The sequence below is a fragment of the Chlamydotis macqueenii genome, chromosome 12, assembly GCF_036417535.1.
Source record: "Chlamydotis macqueenii isolate bChlMac1 chromosome 12, bChlMac1.mat, whole genome shotgun sequence".
NCBI classification, from domain to species: domain Eukaryota; kingdom Metazoa; phylum Chordata; class Aves; order Otidiformes; family Otididae; genus Chlamydotis; species Chlamydotis macqueenii.
The window spans coordinates 14,768,252-14,786,863 of NC_141567.1; the positions used below are offsets into that span (position 1 = coordinate 14,768,252).

Here is an 18,612-nt window from a genome sequence, read left to right on the forward strand (position 1 = left end):
AAATTACAGTGGCTTTCCTGCAAGCCACAACATGTTCAGGACTGTGGCAGATCTTTATAAATTGTGTAAGAAATGTCAGCTCTCTTAGTAGGTACAATTTACACCTCCTGAGCAGCTTTTCATAGAGAGGTGCTAAAAATACAGGTAACAGTCATGATATTGAAAATGTTTTCTCTGCAGGACTTCCTTTGCCCTTTTGCTGGTCTTTAGGGACCAGCTGTCACCTCCAAAAGGAGAAAGGTGATGACACCAATTCAGAAATGAAGGAAGTGAAGCTACGGGTGTCAAAAAAAAAAAAAAAAGAACAAATCTTTTGCCCATGGGACTGATGACAAGGGAAAAAATTATTTAACTAGATGAGAAACAACTGCAGTATGAACAGTGCTGTGCATCAAGTACCAGGTGTAGATGGTAAAAATGTCATGTCACAGGAAAGACAAACTCAAGAAATACTTGTCTTTTATTATGATGGCAGGCTAACATAGTCATCATACCTGAAGACGAAATGCTTCACAGCATCACAGACTGGCTGAGGTTGGAAGGGATCTCCAGAGGACATCTGGTCCAACCTCAAACAGGGCCACCTAGAGCCAGTTGCCCAGGAAATCTGGGTGGATTTTGAAAACCTCCAAGGATGGAGACTCCACAACCTCCCTGGGCAACCTGTGCCAGTGCTTGGTCACCCTCACAATGAAAAAGTGTTTCCTGATGTTTCCTGATGTTCCTGTGTTTCAGTTTGTACCCGCTGCCTTTGGCCCTGGCTCTGGGCACCTCTGAGGAGAGCCTGGCTCCATCCTCTTTGCACCCACCCTTCAGCTATTTATAGACATGGATGAGATCCTCCTGAGCCTTCTCTTCCTCAGGATGAATGTTCCCAGCTCTCTCAGCCTTGCCTCGTATGTGAGACGCTCCAGTCCCTTCACCATCCTGGTGGCCCTTTGTTGGACTCGCCAGTCTCTCCCGCAGTGGTGAGCCCAGCACACGACACAGCTCTCCAGGAGCGGCCTCACCACCACTTCTGAACCATTGCTATAGAAGATGTTAAGCACAAACCATTACAATTATTTTTTTTGAACTGTAGGGCTTGATAGTCCATATCCATGAGTTTTATTAGCCAAGGAAGATGCCAAGCAATTAGCATCGACAGGCAATAAATACTAATGGCCTGTGCCAGCTCTGCAGGGCTGGGAGGGCAAAAACCCAACGCCATCCGCGCATTTGTGAAAAGAAAGTGATTAATTCCAGGTCAATTAGCCTAATCATGAGCAAAATCCAAAATCCCATCAGTGTTGATGTGGGACACAATGAGGAAGGAGCTGAAAGACAAGGAGAAAGGATCAGCAGCGGGTGCCTTTCTAGAAAACACCTTTTGGTGAGAAAACCTTAAAAAAGGAGAAGCGTGGCCTCTGGGAAGGCGTGAGGGGCCCGCGAGGAGGGGCGGCGGGGACGGGGCCGGGCCACACGGCCGGGGTGGCAGCGGCCGAGGCTCCACCGCCTCCCCGCCCCGGGCAGCCCGCAGTGCCCACCGGGGCAGCGCAGGCCGCGGCCGAGGCGGCGGCTCCCGGCGCCGGAGCGGGGAGGGGGATCGGGGGGGGGAGGGCGGTCCGCCGTGCCCCGGCCCGGCCCCGCCCCGCCCCCGGCCCCGCCCGCCGCCGCCGCCATGTTGCGGCCGTTGGTGCCCGGTGCGGGGTGAGGCCTGCGCGGGGCCTCGGCGGCGGCGGGGCCCTCAGCGGAGCCGCCTGCGTGGGTGAGTGCAGCCCGGCCGAGCCTGGCCGCGCCGGGGCCCGCCCCTCCCGCTCGCCCTCCGCCCTCCCTCCCTCTCGCCGGCCGGGCGGGCGGGTGCTGCCGCCCCGCGGGCAGGGCGGGCGGCCCCGCCGCCGGCAGACGGAGCCCTGCGCGCCCGCTCGCCCGCCGCACCGGCTCTTCCGGCCCGCGGGGCGCCCGCCGCCTTCCACTTCCAAAACCGACCCCGGCGGCGGCCCCGGGCACGGCTCCGGCTCCGGCTTCGGCCCTGTCCTGGCCCAACCCGCCCCGGCGACGCCGGGACAAACTTAACTTCAGCGGGGCTCGCCCACGTGCGGCCGGGGGGCGGCGGGGCCGGGCCGGGCCGGGCTGTCAGCGCGGGGGCGGGCGGCGGGGCCCGGCTGGCGGGGGGGCGGCGGGCCGGGGAGGCCCCCGGGCCTTTGTCTTAGGTGGGTCGCGCGTGGGGACGGCGTGGACCGGGGTGGGGCTGCCACGGTCCAGGCGATCCCCGAACCCCCCGCAGCCCTTGCACCGTTAACCCGGGGCGCGCCGCGTTCCCGGACAGGGCTCCTGAAACTTTAACACCTGTCAGAGCGCTGGGTCCCGCCGGCCGCTTGAAGCCCCCGGGCTGATCCTGCGTTTCCCTGTTCCCGTGCCCTCCCCGCGGGCCTGACAGCCCCTGGGCAGCCGCTTCCCTCGGCCTGCGCGGCCGCTGCCCATTGGCCTGCGCTCCCCGCTTCTCTCGGCCCCTGCTGCTGACGTCCCTGCCTTCCCAAAGCCTTCCTCTGGCAGGCAATCCCTGTCCGTGCTTCCTCGGCCCCTGCTCCTGGTGTCCCTGCCTTCCCAAAGCATTCCCCTGGCAGGCAGTCTCTGTCTGCCTCCTCCCTGGATCCCCTCCAGGAGATGCCTGCCTCTTTGGGACCCACAAGAGCAGCCCTTGGCGGATGTTTTCTCTTGTACCTCCCTGTTGTTTTGCAGATTTATCAATATTTATTATTATTATTTTCCTTTATTCTTTAACCTTGGTGTAATTGCGTTTTTATGCTTTCTGATTAGGTGGCAATCTTGAACCTCCTTCTTGAACAGTATGGTACACGCTGGTTTGAAAGCTGCAGAGGAGCTACTGCAGATCTCCGAAAGTCCCCGGGAATAGCACCGCTAGTATAAAAGGTTTGTGTGGTGTGTGTGCGTCCCGCTGGTCCTGTGGCACTTCTGCCCAACTGCAGAGTTTGGAAGCTTAGCCACAGCAGAAGGCCCTGGGGTTGGACATACTGCCTCAAGCGAGTTCACGGGGTTTTTTTGGATGGCTTGGAGGCTTCTAGGTTCTCCTCTTCCTGGAGAAACGCACTACTGCGAGGTTGGTTTTGCGCATTGAAATACATGCACTCCACTCTGTAAGTCCTTCTTCTGTGCTCATTTCATTAACTTCTGTTGCTTTGCAAATCTCAACCTCCATGTTTTCATAGGCAAGTGGAGAGAGAAAATTGGATTCCGAGCTTGGGTTCTAAGGCAAGACCCTTGCACAAGAAGGATGGAGTAAGGATGGAGGTCTTTATTCTCAGCTCTCCTCACAAGCCCACTTGCAGGAGGCTTTGACGTAATTTCCCTTAATATACTTCTTCTGTTTGTTGTCTGAGAACAGAAATAAATGGTGTTTTGTCAAAAATCACTTCTCTTGGCAAGATACTTGGTCTTCTCTAGAGTCTGGGTCCAGCTTTGCTTTATTTTGAGATGTTTTAGCTTCATGTATGACAAGTTTAAGGTGCAATTTTGTGGAGAAGTACTTGAGTAGAGACTCGTGCTCTTGTAATAGCAAAGAGCATAAACTAGTCTTATAGGACTCAGATATGTACACGAAAGCTTCTGAAAATGCAGTGTCTTCCAAGAAAAGCATATTTTCTAATGCTACAGATACTTCAGACTGACTTTGTCTGGTGTTTTAAAACACTGCCGCGTCCAAAGATGTGCATAGGTGTTTGAGAGTAAGAATGGAAAAGTCAAGAGCAACTGGCAAGCTCATTTTTCTTTATATAAAACTTGAGCATTCCAGGTTATGGATGAAATGTCTTCTTTGTGGAAGAATTTGTGTGCCAGAAATTTTGGGAGCTAAGTGTTGCCTAGCTCTCTCCCAGCTGGCACAAGTTTTCCCACCCAAAGGATGGGGAAGTTTCAGGTCCTGCTGTGCCAACTGCAGTAATCTGCCATGTTTCAGAAGCCCTTATCAAGTGCTGATGATTCGAAGCGTATGGATAATCATCTTCTGGCCTTCCAGGGACTCAGCTACCCTACCTTGCTGAGGGATTTGATTGTAAATTATTGCACAGCCCTCTGTGGACATTCATATTTGTGGTTTAATTTAAGAATGAGGACAAGTTTAAGCTAAACCACAGCAAGCCACTCTTAAGCCAAGTAAATCTCCGCAGGGTGTTTTGCAGTAGATTAACTAAAGCAACATCTCTGGGCCTTGTCTGTAGGCACAGCTGAACTGAAGCTCAAAGACCAGTGTCCTGGCCCAGCTCTGTAAATTGTTCCCCATACCAGCAGGCTGGCAGGAAGGGTTGTGCTTTGTTTGGTTTTAATGTGATGCTTGATAAACTTTTAAACCCAATTGTAAACAATGAAAGCAGCCTTAAATCAGTGGCCTTTTGAGAAGGTGTCAGACAGCTCCTTTCTCTCCCTCCGCCTTGTCCTAGGATCCTCCTCTCTGCCTGCAGCTCTGCTCCCAGCTCTTACTCCCTCTCCTGGGCTCCTGCCACCCTCTCTGTCACCCTCACCTCCCTCGCTTGCCGCTGGCTTTGGCAGCACTGGTGCAGCCAAGTCAAGTGAGCGTGGCAGGACTTACCTTGCCTGTGGGTGCTCCTTGCCAAGTAGGAACTGGTGCTCTGCTAGTTCAGTTGATGCTCTTTGGTTTGTTTTTTTTTTCCTCGCCTGCATACAACATAAATCAGTTCGCATAAATTTGGGGTTTAAATGGAACATATATTAGAAGGATGGCTTATTAAATATTTGGGAAGTCTATATGTTGCACCAACTTGAAAACAGTCTGGTTAAACGGGGGAAAACCAGCATCCCTGACAGTATGTTCAAGTAATTCTGTGCTGTCAGTTTTCATTATGCATCTCATCAGAGCTTGATTATTGCTGTCGTAGGTCTCTGTGGTGAGCGTCTCAGTTCCTGCTTCCCTTCTGGAGGGCTTATAAAGAGAGAGCTGGCTGGGAACACCATTTCTTGTTATGATTTGGATATGATCCTTTATTCTGTCTTCGGGCAGTTTTGCCTTGCATCGTTACCTAATTAAGGATTGCCCCTGTTCGAAATAAATCCTGCTTGGTTTACTGTGCTTTGAGCTGCTGCATTGAAATATTTACTGAAGACTTCTATTATTTAAATTGCTCTGGGTAGGAAATCATCTCACTTTTCACTCCTGTTTCTCTTGGGCCACCTGTTTACTCCTACATTTTTTTTTCCTTGAAGGAGAACTGAATTCTTCACATGTGACCCTCTGTTGCAAAATAGGCAGTGATTGTTGCCTATTAGCTTGAGGAAAAAAAACGCAACCAAACAAAAAAGAAACCCTGTAGTGATGTACTTCTGAATGTTTCTGTCGAGGCTTGACTGTTTTTGGAGTAGTGATGCATCTGACAGGTTGAAAAGATGTCCCCTACATGAGCTTAGTGTCATTTCAAAGGATCACGTTTGAACCAGCTCTGTTCTCGGTGATCCTAGGAGAAGGGGGTGCTGTCTTCCACGATGTTGCTTCAAGTGCCAGGAGCAGCTCTGCCCGCAACCTGGAGAGGATGGGTTGTGTTGCAGGACAGGAGTGAGCAGCTCCTGTCACTTGTCACCTCCCTTTGCCAGCTTGAGCGGGATGGGACCTGAGCTTTCACTGATCCAGGTGCAGCCAGGGCAGGGTTGGTTCCCTATCTGTGATGCCCTGCAAGACAGCACTGTTGTGTTGAAAGCTGTGCTGAAAAAGCTGGGCTGATATCTTTGTGTATAAACAGTCAGTCTTAGAATAGTTAAAATGGGAGCTGAAGTGTCTGCAGCAGATGTTTCTAGCCTGCTGTGTTAGTGTTTTGGACAGTGTTATTTTTTGTCGTGTAAGATGTTTATGCAAACGAGTCTTACAAAGTTTGTCCTTGGGGGAAATGTACCTGACAAAGTTTTTTTTTTTTTTGCTTTTAATTGTAGCTTTCATCATGGGTGACATGAAAACCCCAGACTTTGATGACCTCTTGGCTGCTTTTGACATCCCTGATCCAACTAGCCTTGATGCCAAGGAGACCATTCCATCAACTGGAGAGGAGAACGAGAATCACCTGAAGTCATCAGGAATCTGCATAGATGAGAATGTGTCCTTATCCCACTCTTTACCTCCCTCTGATGCTCCTGTTGTCAGTGTGATAGTGAAGAACACGAGTCGCCAGGAGTCCTTTGAAGCAGAAAAGGAGGGGAATCACCTCGGGACTGCTCTGCTACACAACGGGTTTCGTGGGTCCGATCTGTCATCGGAGGCTCACGCTTTAGTGCATAGTTATGGCAAGTTTGACTCAACTTTTATTAATGGTGACAGCTCAAGAAGTTACTCTGATAAACTGGACCAGTCCAAATCGGAGCCTTTGCCGACGTTTAGTCAGTTTAGCCCGATTTCCAGCCCTGAACCAGAGGATGCGTTCAAAGAGAACAGTATTGGTGATAAACCCAAACACGCCCAAACTCCGTATTTTCCACCGCCTTCGATGTATATACCGACAGGAGCCTCAGTATTAGATCATCTTAGGAAGGTACCAGAACCTGAGCTAAGCATGTTTGATCAGTACTGTAAAAAGGACCAAAAGATGGAAATCCACTGTCAGGCGGAGAGTAGGCTGGAAATGAGCAGGAGAGAACACGACAAAGCAACAGAGAGGTTTGTGGAGTCAAGCAAGGGCTTGGTAGATACCAATAGCTTTCTTGGAGAAGGCTTGGTGTTTGGAGACCTCCCTCACAATAATTTAGGAGAAGGTAAAGGGTCTGTGCCCGAGCTGAACATGTCTTCGTCAATACCCCCTCGCCAGAGGTTAAAGCCAACTCATTCGAAGTTGTCATCCTGTGTGGCAGCATTAGTAGCTCTTCAGGCCAAAAAGGTTGCATGTATTCCAAAAGGTGATCAGCCAAACCTTACCAAGGAACCTGGTCCTTTTAAAGACGGGACGAAGGGAAGTCCAAAAATGCCCAAGTCGCCAAAGAGTCCCCGAAGCCCCTTAGAGGTGGTGAGGAAGGCCAGCAAGCAGCCCGAGAGTCCTCGAAGCGTGTGCAGCGACAGCAGTGGGAAAGGCTCTCCTTCCATGGCAGCCGGCTCTCCGCCAGCTATTCCCAAAGTTAGAATAAAGACTATCAAGACATCCTCTGGTGAAATTAAAAGAACTGTAACTAGAATTTTGCCAGAAAATGATGAGTTGGGCAAGTCTTCAGAAGAGTCGCCTATGGAAACCTCATCTGCTGAAGAGTTTAGCAAATCTTTCCCATCCCCTGACACTAGCGCAGTTATGGAAAGCGAGGCTAGCAAGAATTCAACCAAAAACGGGGCTGCTGTGGCTATCCAGCTGTCAAATGTAGCGAGTCCTTACATGGATGGTATGAAAACAGATATTGCTGCAAGCAGCATGTGTACCGTGTCTTTATCTCCACTGCCAAACTGTGGCGGCGGTGCCATAAAAGTGGGTGTTAAGAGGCAGCAGCAGGGTATCGTGATGCAGCCGTCCAACGCAACCACCTCCAGCCTTCTTCCCAAAGCCGTGCACTTGGCAAATCTCAATTTAGTCCCACATAGCGTTGCCGCTTCTGTTACGGCGAAGTCGTCCACGCAGAGGCGAAATCAGCCTCAGGTTACACAGATGTCTGTGCCGCTGGTGCACCAAGTCAAGAAAGCTGCTCCCATCATTGTGGAGGCGTTTAATAAAGTATTGCAGAGTGCCAATCCGGTGCCAATATATACTCCAAACCTTAGCCCTCCGCCTGACACCAGTATTAATTTACCTGCCTCTGGGTATTGTTGCCTGGAATGTGGGGACTCGTTCGCTTTAGAGAAAAGCCTGACTCAACACTATAGTAGACGAAGCGTTCATATTGAAGTCATGTGCACTCAGTGTTCAACTATGCTACTTTTTTTTAATAAGTGTAGCTTACTTAAACATGCGCGAGATCACAAGAGCAAAGGATTTATCATGCAATGTTCTCAGCTGCTGCTGAAACCCATTTCCTTAGACCAAATGTTTTCACCTTCTCCTACAAGCTCTTCGGCCTCTCCGACTCCTCAGACTTTGCACTCGCCCTCTCCTTCGCGTAAGCCCAGTACTGCTTCAGGAGGTGGGGCAGGAATTTCTGCTAACGCTCAGCCAGCCTTGCCTCTCTATACGGACCCATTGAGACTAATCCGTCATGGACTTAAGTGTTTAGAGTGTAACAAGCAGGCACAGGATTACATTGCTTTAGCAGCTCATTACCAGAGAACCTCAGAAGATAATGAGAGACTGGTAAGTCATCATTTTAATGTTATTAGTGAAATCTCTCTGAGTTTAAAGAGATTGTCCTCTAGGGGAAAAAAAATAGGCATCACAGTGGCAAATGAGTCGCTTTGCCTAAAAAATTGCTTGTGGGGAGGATTTGGGATATGCATGAACCTGGACATGTGCGCATGAAGAAGTGTTTAGCATGTCTTGCTTGCCCTCTTTTTACCCTTTGCCAACCAAAAGAGGGTAATAAGGAGACTATGGAGATCCTTGAGCATCAAAGGAAGGTGTTATCAAGATCATCAAAGGTCACTTGGATGAGGTGTGCAGGAGCCACCTGGGGAGGGGAGGACCAGCACCTGAAACAGGTTTTTGTGCTCTAAGCATGGCTAGAGGAGATCTGACACAATTTAATTTTACCTTTCCTAGAACTTTTGCCAAAATCTTCTGTGTAACACTTTGAACTTCAGGTGCTGGTTTTACTTTTAGCGTGGTAAAGTGTATGTTGGGACAGGACTGGCTGAGAGGTGAGAAGTGTGGTATGTGGGGCGGGAGGCTACTTTTGCCACTTTGGGTGGGAGAGTGATGAGCCAGTGCCACGTTTCCATAGGAGGGCTCAGGAGCCCTGTTAGTGGCTTTCCGCCTTGCTCCGGTGCTGTACTGCTGGGGTATCCACTGCCTTTGCTGACTTCCATCGTAGGTGCAATGGGAGGGGTCTGAATCCACTTTGGAACTCCAGCTTGGATCTGTAATGATGAAGAGGGGCAGATGCTCTTCAGTGTGTATCAAGACCATAGACTTCGGGGGTTATTTTCTTTATTTTGGAGGATATGGTCAATCCCGTTTAAGTATAAACCGACCTGAAGTTGAACAGGGGGAGGAGTCCTCTCTCCCTGTCTCTTTAGATGAGGTGAAAGCCTTTCCATGTTGATCTGTCTGCCAGCACAGCTGACAGGCTCCCAGTGCAGTCTCCTCCACAAGCTCCTCGAGCAAGGACTCCATGCCAACATGAGACATTCAGGGAGATGACTGCCAGTCTGCCATGGCCATCGTAGTATCTGCGTGCTCCAGAGCCTCCCTTTGCTTGTTAAATGGCTTGCAGGAGTATTGAGGTCGCTGTGGTCCCCTGTAGATGCTTTGTTATCTTTCTCTTAAATTCATCATCAGCAAAAAAAAATAGATTATGGCTGAATGGTTTTTATGTCATGAAAAATGGTGAGGCCAGAAGAGATCGGCATGGCCACGTAATCAGATTTCTTGCCCGAGGCAGACCAACGAGCACGGCACTCTGTCAACACCATAGCTTATTTTTCAACTATAATGCATTTTTAGGAAATGTCAGCAGTCTGGAATTAAAACCTTCAGGTGAAGGGATACAGTGAGTGCTCCAAAGTGCGCTAAAATGTTAATCAGTCGCATTAAAAATGTATTTCCTATTTTTATTGTGGGAGCATCAATGCAAGAGCTCCTTAAAGAGAGAAGGAATGTCTGATAGTAAGTATTTTTAGCCTATAATCAAATAATTTATTCTGTAACTTAACCAAGAAGATAGTTTAAGCCTTTCACTTTGAGTTAGGTCTGCTAGATGTGAGGTTATTTTTGTTGTATTTTTCTAAATAGAAGTGTTGAAAAGCTGGAAAAAAGAGGCAACATTAGAGCTTGTAAAACCACCTCCTCCCTGTCCGATCTTCTCATGCTTGTGCTCAACGGGATGCGTGCATTCAACCTCTTGCTTCTGGGAGTCCTTTTCCACTGAATCTGCTGTTCTCCAGACTGCCCAGTGGTGTTCCATGCTGTTCCCAGAACATCAGCTTCAGCAAAACTGTTACATTTCTAAAGGAAATAATAATTCTTGTTATGAATGTAGTAGTTCTTAATGAACGTAAGCAAGTATGGTATTAAACGTGGTGTGAGAAGGATACAGGCTGTTGGAGGATGCCTCATAAGCTCCCACAATGGGAAGACATGAACTGGCCGAACCCATTCTGAGAAGATGCTGTGGATATGCCAGACTCTGCATTAGTGAAGCTGATTTCTTGGGCTGCTATTTTTATTTCACTCAGAAAAAAGAGGAATAGTGGTAGGAGCTGGATATTGATCGAGTGACTGATTTTACAGACACTTTCTTGGGTGGTAGAAGAAGCAGTTGGAAAATATTCCTGTCTTCTCTTCTTGCTCTCACTCTGCTTTCCATCTCCAGAGTTCTACACCTGTATTCAACATAACAAATCTTTTCGTGCCCCCAGTAATGGATCAAAACCACTACCTCCACCTGGCAGAAGGCATTGATGTATAGACTGATATTTCTAATTAAAAAAAAAAGAGCTTGTGAGCAGCAGTCGTGTACCTGTGCTTAATCCAGAGCACGCTGCTGTTGCAGAGCAATCTGCTAGGATGCAGAGGTGGCTTTAACAGTCATGGGCAAGCAGAGACATGAACCACATCCCCAAATCTCAAGAGACTAATTATCTAGTATTTATCATAATTTTGCACATTTGAGTAAACAATAATGTGTATTTCTTCCTCCATACCTGGTGTTTTTCTCACTGTATTGAAACGTTGGTTTAGAAGCACCTGTATGGGGTGGGGGGGAAGATTATCATAGTTCCTTAAAGCTAACAAAAAATTGCACTCTAGTGTTTTGGAAATTTTTTTTTTTCCATTTTTAAATTTCTTACTCAGGACTGGAATTGAGACACAAATTTTTCACTGTGCCTCCTTGAGAAAGTATGGAATATCTTGATAATATCTACCTAAAGCTGTGGCTTGATTTACACCTTTTAAAGAGCTTCAAGAAATAGCAAGGCAGATCCCCGCTGTATTATGGCCTAAAGCTTATCATCTGGGACCCGGTACCAGATTGTCCCAAACCCAGGAATTCTTGGGAAGGATAGATGGATGTATACGGGAAAGAGCATCTTTGGATGAAGACAAAGGGTAGAAGTGATTCATCTGCAGCACCTGGATTTGTACTGGAAGGTGGAGACCCCTGACCTATGGAAAACGAGCTAGGAGGATTTTTGATCGATGTTCTTAGAAGCTCTTCTGTTAAATGCTACCAGATCTGGATTATTAACCATGACTTGCACATCTAACATAACCATAACTTGAGAAACTGAGCAGACTTTGAAAGGCTCAGTTACAGTGCTTTTAAGTCAAAAACCTTTTTTGACCTCATACAGAATGGGTGTGTCACCTTGCTAAGAAGGAAGGGTCGATCCATCAGGGTTGATGAAGAAAAGAAATAGCAGGAAAAAGACTTATTTTTCAATATGATGTTTTCAGTTACCCAGAAGTTGCTGTGGTCTAGCTGAAGGACACACAAGCTGCAGTAAGAGGCAGGAATGATTGGATTGGAGAGGGGGCAACGGCCTAAGCTGGCTCTGCTCCATGAGAAAACTTATCCTGTGTTGATACTTAAAACTTCTCACGTTAATTGGAATTTCTTACCATGACTTTGTGAATTACTTTGACATTTTCACATTTTCTGTATCTGTTTAAAAGGAAAATAAGGTGATTTGGGGGTTTTCTGTTTGTTTGTTCCAGTTGGTGGCTTGGGAAATACTTGGTCTTATCTTTTTGAGTGGCCTTGGGTAAAGTCCATATTAATAGGACTGATAACGGGTAAATGAGTTTCCTAGGTGTGGCTGAAATGAGAATGACATGGCTGGGTCACAGTTGTTTTGGAGGAAGGAGGAAAGATATGGATGCGGTCTGGATAGCAGGGAAAGGAGGAGATTTGGAGCGGGTGAGAGGAAGGGAAGGGGACTGTGGTTGAGAAGGTAGAGTGGAAAGGCCTTTAGGCAAACGATTGAGAGCTTGACCTTAATGTTACATTTTAGACTTGGGATGGCTACACGGTTGCAGTTGTTCAAAGTACAGCAGGGAAATCCCACCTGGCTTATTTTTGTATGGAATATGCATAAGACAAAGGCAGTTCATCTCAGCCAAATACTGCAGTGGGATCTCTGTGGCTTACAGTGACGATACAGAGTTTGCAAATTGTGAGCTAATCCACTTCAGAAATAGAACTGGATTTACTGGATATATGTTTGGAGCAGATCCGTCTTTTAACGGATTGCAGTTACTTTTTTGGAAACTAGTGGGGCCAATTTTGCCATTTTTGCAAGCTTGTGAATTGAGTCACTTGATGGGATCTGTTTGCTGCTTTTCAAGTGCAGAACTGCAAGAAGAAAGTGGGATGTGAATTGGAATATTTGGTAGGTTGGATTTTGTTCAGACTAGAAGCTGTGCTGCATGTAGACTTTATGCTTGTCCAGGTGTTCAAAAGGTGGTAGCAGATGTTTCGTGTAACTTCAGGTCTGTTTGGTCTGGTTACAGCAGTGTTATGTTCTAGAGCAAGATTTTTCTTGGGGGGAAAAAAAGGATATGATTAAATAAGTGCAATTTATGCCGAATTAATGTGATATACATATTCTGGCATTTATTTATGGAGTAAAGAAATAAGTAGATCCTAATTTCTTGGTGGTCAGTGGGATGGTTTGTGGAGTGCCATGTGAGGAATGGCTGTACTGAAGAAGTTGAATTATGAGGTTGGAGCAAAATCAGGTAAAAGGGAGGAAACTGCAACTGGGGACAGGTTGCATGTAAAATTTCCCAAGGGGTGGCTTTAACATCTGCAGTTAGTGTTTGTATTAAGGACCGTGGAGGATGAATGTGTAGGTAAAATTTGGTGAACCATCAGAGTAAAAAATCGTGGAAACCTGGGTGTATTTTACAGGAGGACCTAGATGATCTTCAATACAGAGTAGAAATGGGATGAAGCGACTGAGAAGCAGGATGTGTGTGTTTGGTCAGGAGAAGACTCTGAATGACCAGGATGACGGTTGTGCAGGGGATTTATGTTCACCTGCAAGCAGGCAGGGTTGCGTTAATACTCCCTGTCGTTCCTAGAAATGACCTAGCTAGAGAAAAGTGTATTGTTTTGTTTATCAGGGATAAACCGGAATAAGTGAGTGAAGAATGACCAGAGAAATGGAAACATGATCTCCTGCGGGGAAATTAAAAAACCTTTATGAGTTTAGCTTAGCAAAGACCTGGTAAATCAGGGTGGGTCTCCTTCAGTACTGTGGTAGACACAGTATTAAAGTGAGGGTTTGTGGCACTTTTTTTTTCCTCACCAGAAACTAAATCTGAAAAAGAAGTGCTTCCTGAACTTGCAGGGGTCACCCTGGGTAGTTCATCAGCATCAGACAGTTTTTTGTAGCCTTTTCAGAGCTGAACTCAAATTACAGGAGATGAACAAAAGCCATGGAGCTCCTGGTGCCTTCCTCTTAATGTGCTTTTCCTTAAAGAGTGACAGAGGATACAGAGAACTGTATCCAATGTGTTGCTTATGGAAAAGAGCTTTTTAAATTTAGGGGCAACAATGATGCAAGAACAGACTGAAATAGATTTACACAGAAAATTAGAGGACAGTGTGTAATCATCAGAGGAGTGGATTCTGGAAGAGGTTTGCAGCAGAAGTAATGAACAAAAGACAAACTGGTTTTGAGACAGAGCTTATTTGGTTTTTTTGGCAAGGACAGACCAGTGCACAATAACATGTGCAATAACTCAGAGTACTTCCTGACCCTCTTGGGCATAATTGTCCATCTACTGGTAACCAGAGATGTTTCATTTTTTTTTTTGTTGGTCTTTTTTGACTTGACCACCCAAAATCCACTGAGGGAGCTAGGCTTGAATAAAGTACAAAATGTAAACTAAGGACCTCTGAACTTTCTTACCTTTGTGCTTTTGTTCTGTCCCCTCTCTTTCTTCTTCTGTTGCCCTTTATTTGTCCAATAAGAATTTTTCAATGAGTTGTGACGTATCCTGTTTACGCACCACCTACACTGGAGTTATTTAAAAGTAATTTTATTGCTGCCTTTTTCTTCTTCCCTCCCCCTCTTAAATCAATGCTTTATAATTTATTGGCTAAAAGTTGCCAGAAGCTAGTAGGACCACATGCTGCACTGGTAATTTCCCAGCAGCAAAGTAGCAAGCAAGAAAGACAGCAGCCATATCTTTGCTATACTTTTCTTCATATTTTTTTCCCCCAGCATGTTCCTCTTTTAATTTAGAAAACAAGGGGGTTGAACATCAACAAAAATTCCCTTGGCCCCATAAAGCACTGCTTTTTCCCTCTTCCAACCAAGGGTGTTTAATGCAGTTCTTAGGTACTAGCGAGGACAGATTTTATTTTATATGGAAATTTTCCCTCTGGATTTTGTAGAAGCGAAGGGATGGAGAATGTTACGATGAAAGCATGTTGAGGGAATGGAGCTGCAGGCAGGGATCGCTGGGAGCGCAGGCAAAGAGATGAGTGAAGGGTAGGAGTGAGAGCCTGCACCCTGAAGGCAAAACAGAGTAGGGATGAGGAGGAGGAGAGGCTAGGGAGGAAGAAAAGCTAGGGTGCGGTTCCATGGTCTGCTTAAATCAGTGTGTGATCCACTGCCACACAAGGCGACAATCCCACCCTCTCCTTCCCCACCCATGCTTGCTTGCCTGGCCCTGGTGCTTCTGCAGCCCTTGGGGGACAGAGACCAGCTTGGGGGAAGAGGAGAATGAGCATGGGTACAAACTGAGGGCCACACATGGCTGAGAGCAGGAAGGAGGGGACAACTGGAGGCAGAGTCTGTCCCAGGCAGGATGGAAACTGAGGCCAGAAGCTGGTGTCTTCTGGCACCAAGAAGGCAGCTCCTGCTCCCCTGTTCTTCCATGTGCGCACCAGTGATTCTGCCAAGGGCAACTAGGAGAGTATCAGAAGTGACTGCAGAGTTCTGAGGGTGATGGGCAGGGGCGTGTGGACCCAGGTAGTGGTCTGGTCAGTCCTGCCGGTGAGAGGAAAGGACATGAGGAGGAGATGCCTCTCTGTAGTGTCTAATGCTAATGCACGCAGCATGGGGAACAAACATGGGGAAGTGGCGATCTGTGTGCAGTTGCAGGGCTCTGAACTCGTTGGCATCGTAGAGGTGTGGTGAGATGGCTCACATGACTGAAACGTTGCAATGGATGGACACAGGATCTTTAGGAAGGACAGGGAAGATGAGGAGGTGGAGTTGTCCTTTATATGAGGCAGCTGGAGTGCCTGGAGCTCTGCCTTGGGATGGGTGAGGAGCCAGTTGAGAGCAACTGAGGTCAGGATTAAAGAGCTGACCAGTATGGGTGACATTGTAATGGATGTCTGGTATAGGCCACCTGACCAGGAAGAGCAAGTGAATGAGGCCACCTACAGACAGCTAGAAACAGCCTCACATTCACAGACCCTGGTCCTCATGGGGGACCTCAGCCATCCTGATACATGCTATTGGGACAAACCAGCAGGGTGTAAACAGTCCAGGAGGTTCCTGGACAGCATTGATAACAACTTCCCGACCCAGCTGATAGGGGAGCCAATGAGGAGAGGTGCTCTGCTGGACCTCATACTCTCCAACAAGGAAGAGCTTGTTAGGGATATGAAGGTCAAACACAGTGACCATGAGTTAGTAGAGTTCAGAGGCCTGAAGACAAAAATCAAGATTACAACGTTGGACTTCAGGAGAGTAGACTTTGGCCTCTTTAGAGGTCTGCTTGGGACAGTTCAGTGGGATAAGGCCCTGGAGGGAAGAGAGGTCCAAGAAAGGAGGTTGATATTAAAGAGCCACCTCCTCCACACTCATAAGCAGTCTGTGCCCACAAACAGCAAGTCATGTGAAAATGCCACAATGCTTGCATTGATGAACAAGGAGCTCTGGCAAAGCTCAGACTTAAAAAGGGAGTGTACACAAGGTGGAAGCTGGGAAAAGTAACCTGAGAGCAAAGTGGAGGCACTATCTGAGGAAGCACTTTTTGACTGTGATGATGACCAAGCGCTGGCACAGGTTGCCCAGGGAGGTTGTGGAGTCTCCATCCTTGGAGGTATTCAAAAGCTGTCTGAACATGTTCGTAGGCAACTGGCTCTAGGTGGCCAAGGTTGGACCAGATGACCTCCAGAGGTCCCTTCCAACCTCAACTGTTCTGTGATTCCATGACTGCACCTGGGTTGGTAGGCACTCATTTGTTTGGCATAAACCAGTCATGAAATCCTAGGAAGCAAGAAGCCACTAGTAGTGATGGGGCCTGAAAGAGGCTGTTGGAAGGGGAGAATGGAGGAGTTTACTGCGTATCTTCCTTCTGGAGCAAGAGCTGAAACCTTTGAGTTGGGATTAGCAGAAAAAATGGTTGATCAAGTAGAAAGAGAATCAGTGAAAAAGCAAAGTGATTGGTGAAGATCATGGCAAGAATGGTATTTGGACAGCTGTGGTACTGTCTTTCATGGGGTGCAAGCACAAAGAAGTTCAAGATGAGATGGAAGAAGTGAAGTTGAGAGCATCACCTCGGATGGATGGGCAGAAATCAGCTCTGCAGGGTAGAGGGAAGAGCAGAGGTCTAAATGTTGTTGTCATAAGAAAGGAGAGGGAACATGTGCTGTGTAGCCTTAGGAATTATACTGATGACTGATACGCATGTGAAAACTCAGTGTAATCCTGCAAGTGATCATTTTAGCAACTGGGAGTTCAGATTTCAAGTCGCAGTGTGAGAGGCAGACTGGTTGGTTGGTGGGTGCGGTGGGTTGACCTCGGTTGGCCAACAGGTGCCCACCCAGCCGCTCTGTCACTCCCCCTCCTCAGTAGGCCCAGAGGAGAAAATGTGACAAAAAGCTTGTGGGTTGAGGTAAGGACAGGGAGATCACTTAACAGTAACAATTGTGGGCAAAACAGACTCGACTTGGGGAAATTAATTTAGTGTGAATTAATTGTAGCAGAGCAGTATAGTGAGAAATAAAAATAAAAACAACGGCTGTTCCTCTCACATATTCTCACTGCTCTCTCTGCTGCAGCTGCACTGCAGTTTTTCACCTCTTCTTAACCGTGTTATCACAAAGGCGCTACTGCCGTCACTGATGGGCTCATGTTCACCAGCAACAGGTCCATCTTGGAGCTGGCTGGAGCCGGTTCTGTCCAACATGGGGCATCTTCTCACAGAGGCCGCCCCTGCAGCCCCCCACTACCAAAACCTTGCCATGTAAACCCAGTACAGTGGGTCAGAAGAAAAGATGTAGAAAGTGAAATTCTTGAAATTACAGCTGAGATCATAAAGAGAAAAGAGCTACAGACTGAGAAAATTCAGAACTAAGCTTATTTGGTGCAACATTGTCCAAGATCTATGATACTAGCGTTGTTTTCCATTGCAATTGCACTTTGTTTCCTAAAACTGTCAAGTTTCCAGGTCTACATTGACGCTTTAACCAGGGATTTTTCCACATACACAAAAATGTAGTTTGTGTTTATTGAACAGCTTTAATTTCCAGGGAGTAAGGTTTTAGTCAAGTGCCTTATTTTATTGAGGCTTAAGCACCCTGGTGTCTTGGGATGATTGAGTTGTGTGTGTAGGAGTCGTGGTGAAGACCTGAGGAGGGTACTAGGTTTGGGAGCGTTGGGCAGTGAGCGAGAAAGGAGAGTGAACAAGGTCAACAGGAGCAGGTGGAATGCAACGATGAGGCTGAGGATGAAAAGATGTGAGTAAGCTGGAGTTAGCAGAAGAAAGGATGGATGGGAGATGTTTTGGATTGAAGGGTGTCTTGTGGTTGTGTCCTTTAGGCTGAAGGCCAAGCACACTCCCTCAGTGGCACTGGCTCTCAAAACAGGCGACTGTAACAAAGGAAATAAAAATATCTTTGCTGTGCTTGGGTATGACAGTGTATGAGTGTATAGGAGTTATTTAGGGTAAAATGACCACTTTAGGGCTGGACTTGACACGTGTTCTGTCACTGGAACCTGAACGCACTGGTTTTAGCAGATCAGTTGGGTTCTAGATTTTTCTTCTTAAAATTAATAATCTTGAGTTTCTATTGTAGGGGTTTTTTCATCTATAAGTCGAACATGCTAATGTGATGGTGCCTATTCATTTAAGGAGAGCCTGAGGAGGAGCACAGTGTAGTTGAAAGAATTTTTCTGCTCGCCACTTCTGCTCATGTTGGTAAAATTTTGTGTAGCAGCATTGTAAACTGGATTGTTGAAATAAACCAAGTTAAAAATAATCCTCCAGGCGTCTGGATCTTGACTGTAGCGTGGCCCAGCAAACAGTCGTACTGGTGGGAGGTGGGGAAGGGGAGCACGGAGTTGCAGAGATGAAGGTGTTGAGACCAGCTGTGCCCAAGCCAGCGCATCACACAGCTGCACACTGGAGCGTCTACACTGAAGGATGCAGGTTGCTGGCATTTACCCCACTGAGGCAGTAAGTGAAAGCTAATGTGAAGTTAAAGGTTAACTTTCAGTAGTAATTTGCTGCTAATTTTTTTTATAGCAGAAGCATCCTGCTAATCTCTAACTGCCTGTGATCCCTCAGCTGCCAGAAG

General features: G+C 47.3%; 1 protein-coding gene across 3 annotated transcripts in view; it reads left to right on the plus strand.

Annotated features, from left to right (window-relative positions):
* Positions 1–1,648: 1,648 nt before the first annotated feature.
* The window catches only part of ZNF592 (zinc finger protein 592), a 38,731-nt gene continuing 21,767 nt past the window's right edge, over positions 1,649–18,612 (plus strand). For 2 of the 3 annotated variants that reach the window (XR_015259876.1, XM_086757061.1), the window contains exons 1-3: positions 1,649–1,747; positions 2,800–2,913; positions 5,935–8,258. Coding sequence is in view for 2 of the 3 variants with exons in the window: in XM_086757061.1 (XP_086613187.1) it covers positions 5,943–8,258 (2,316 nt within the window). In the remaining variant the exon portion in view is untranslated. Of the gene's footprint in view, positions 1,748–2,108; positions 2,193–2,799; positions 2,914–5,934; positions 8,259–18,612 lie in introns of those variants that run through there. The other variant, XM_086757062.1, reaches the window with a different exon arrangement.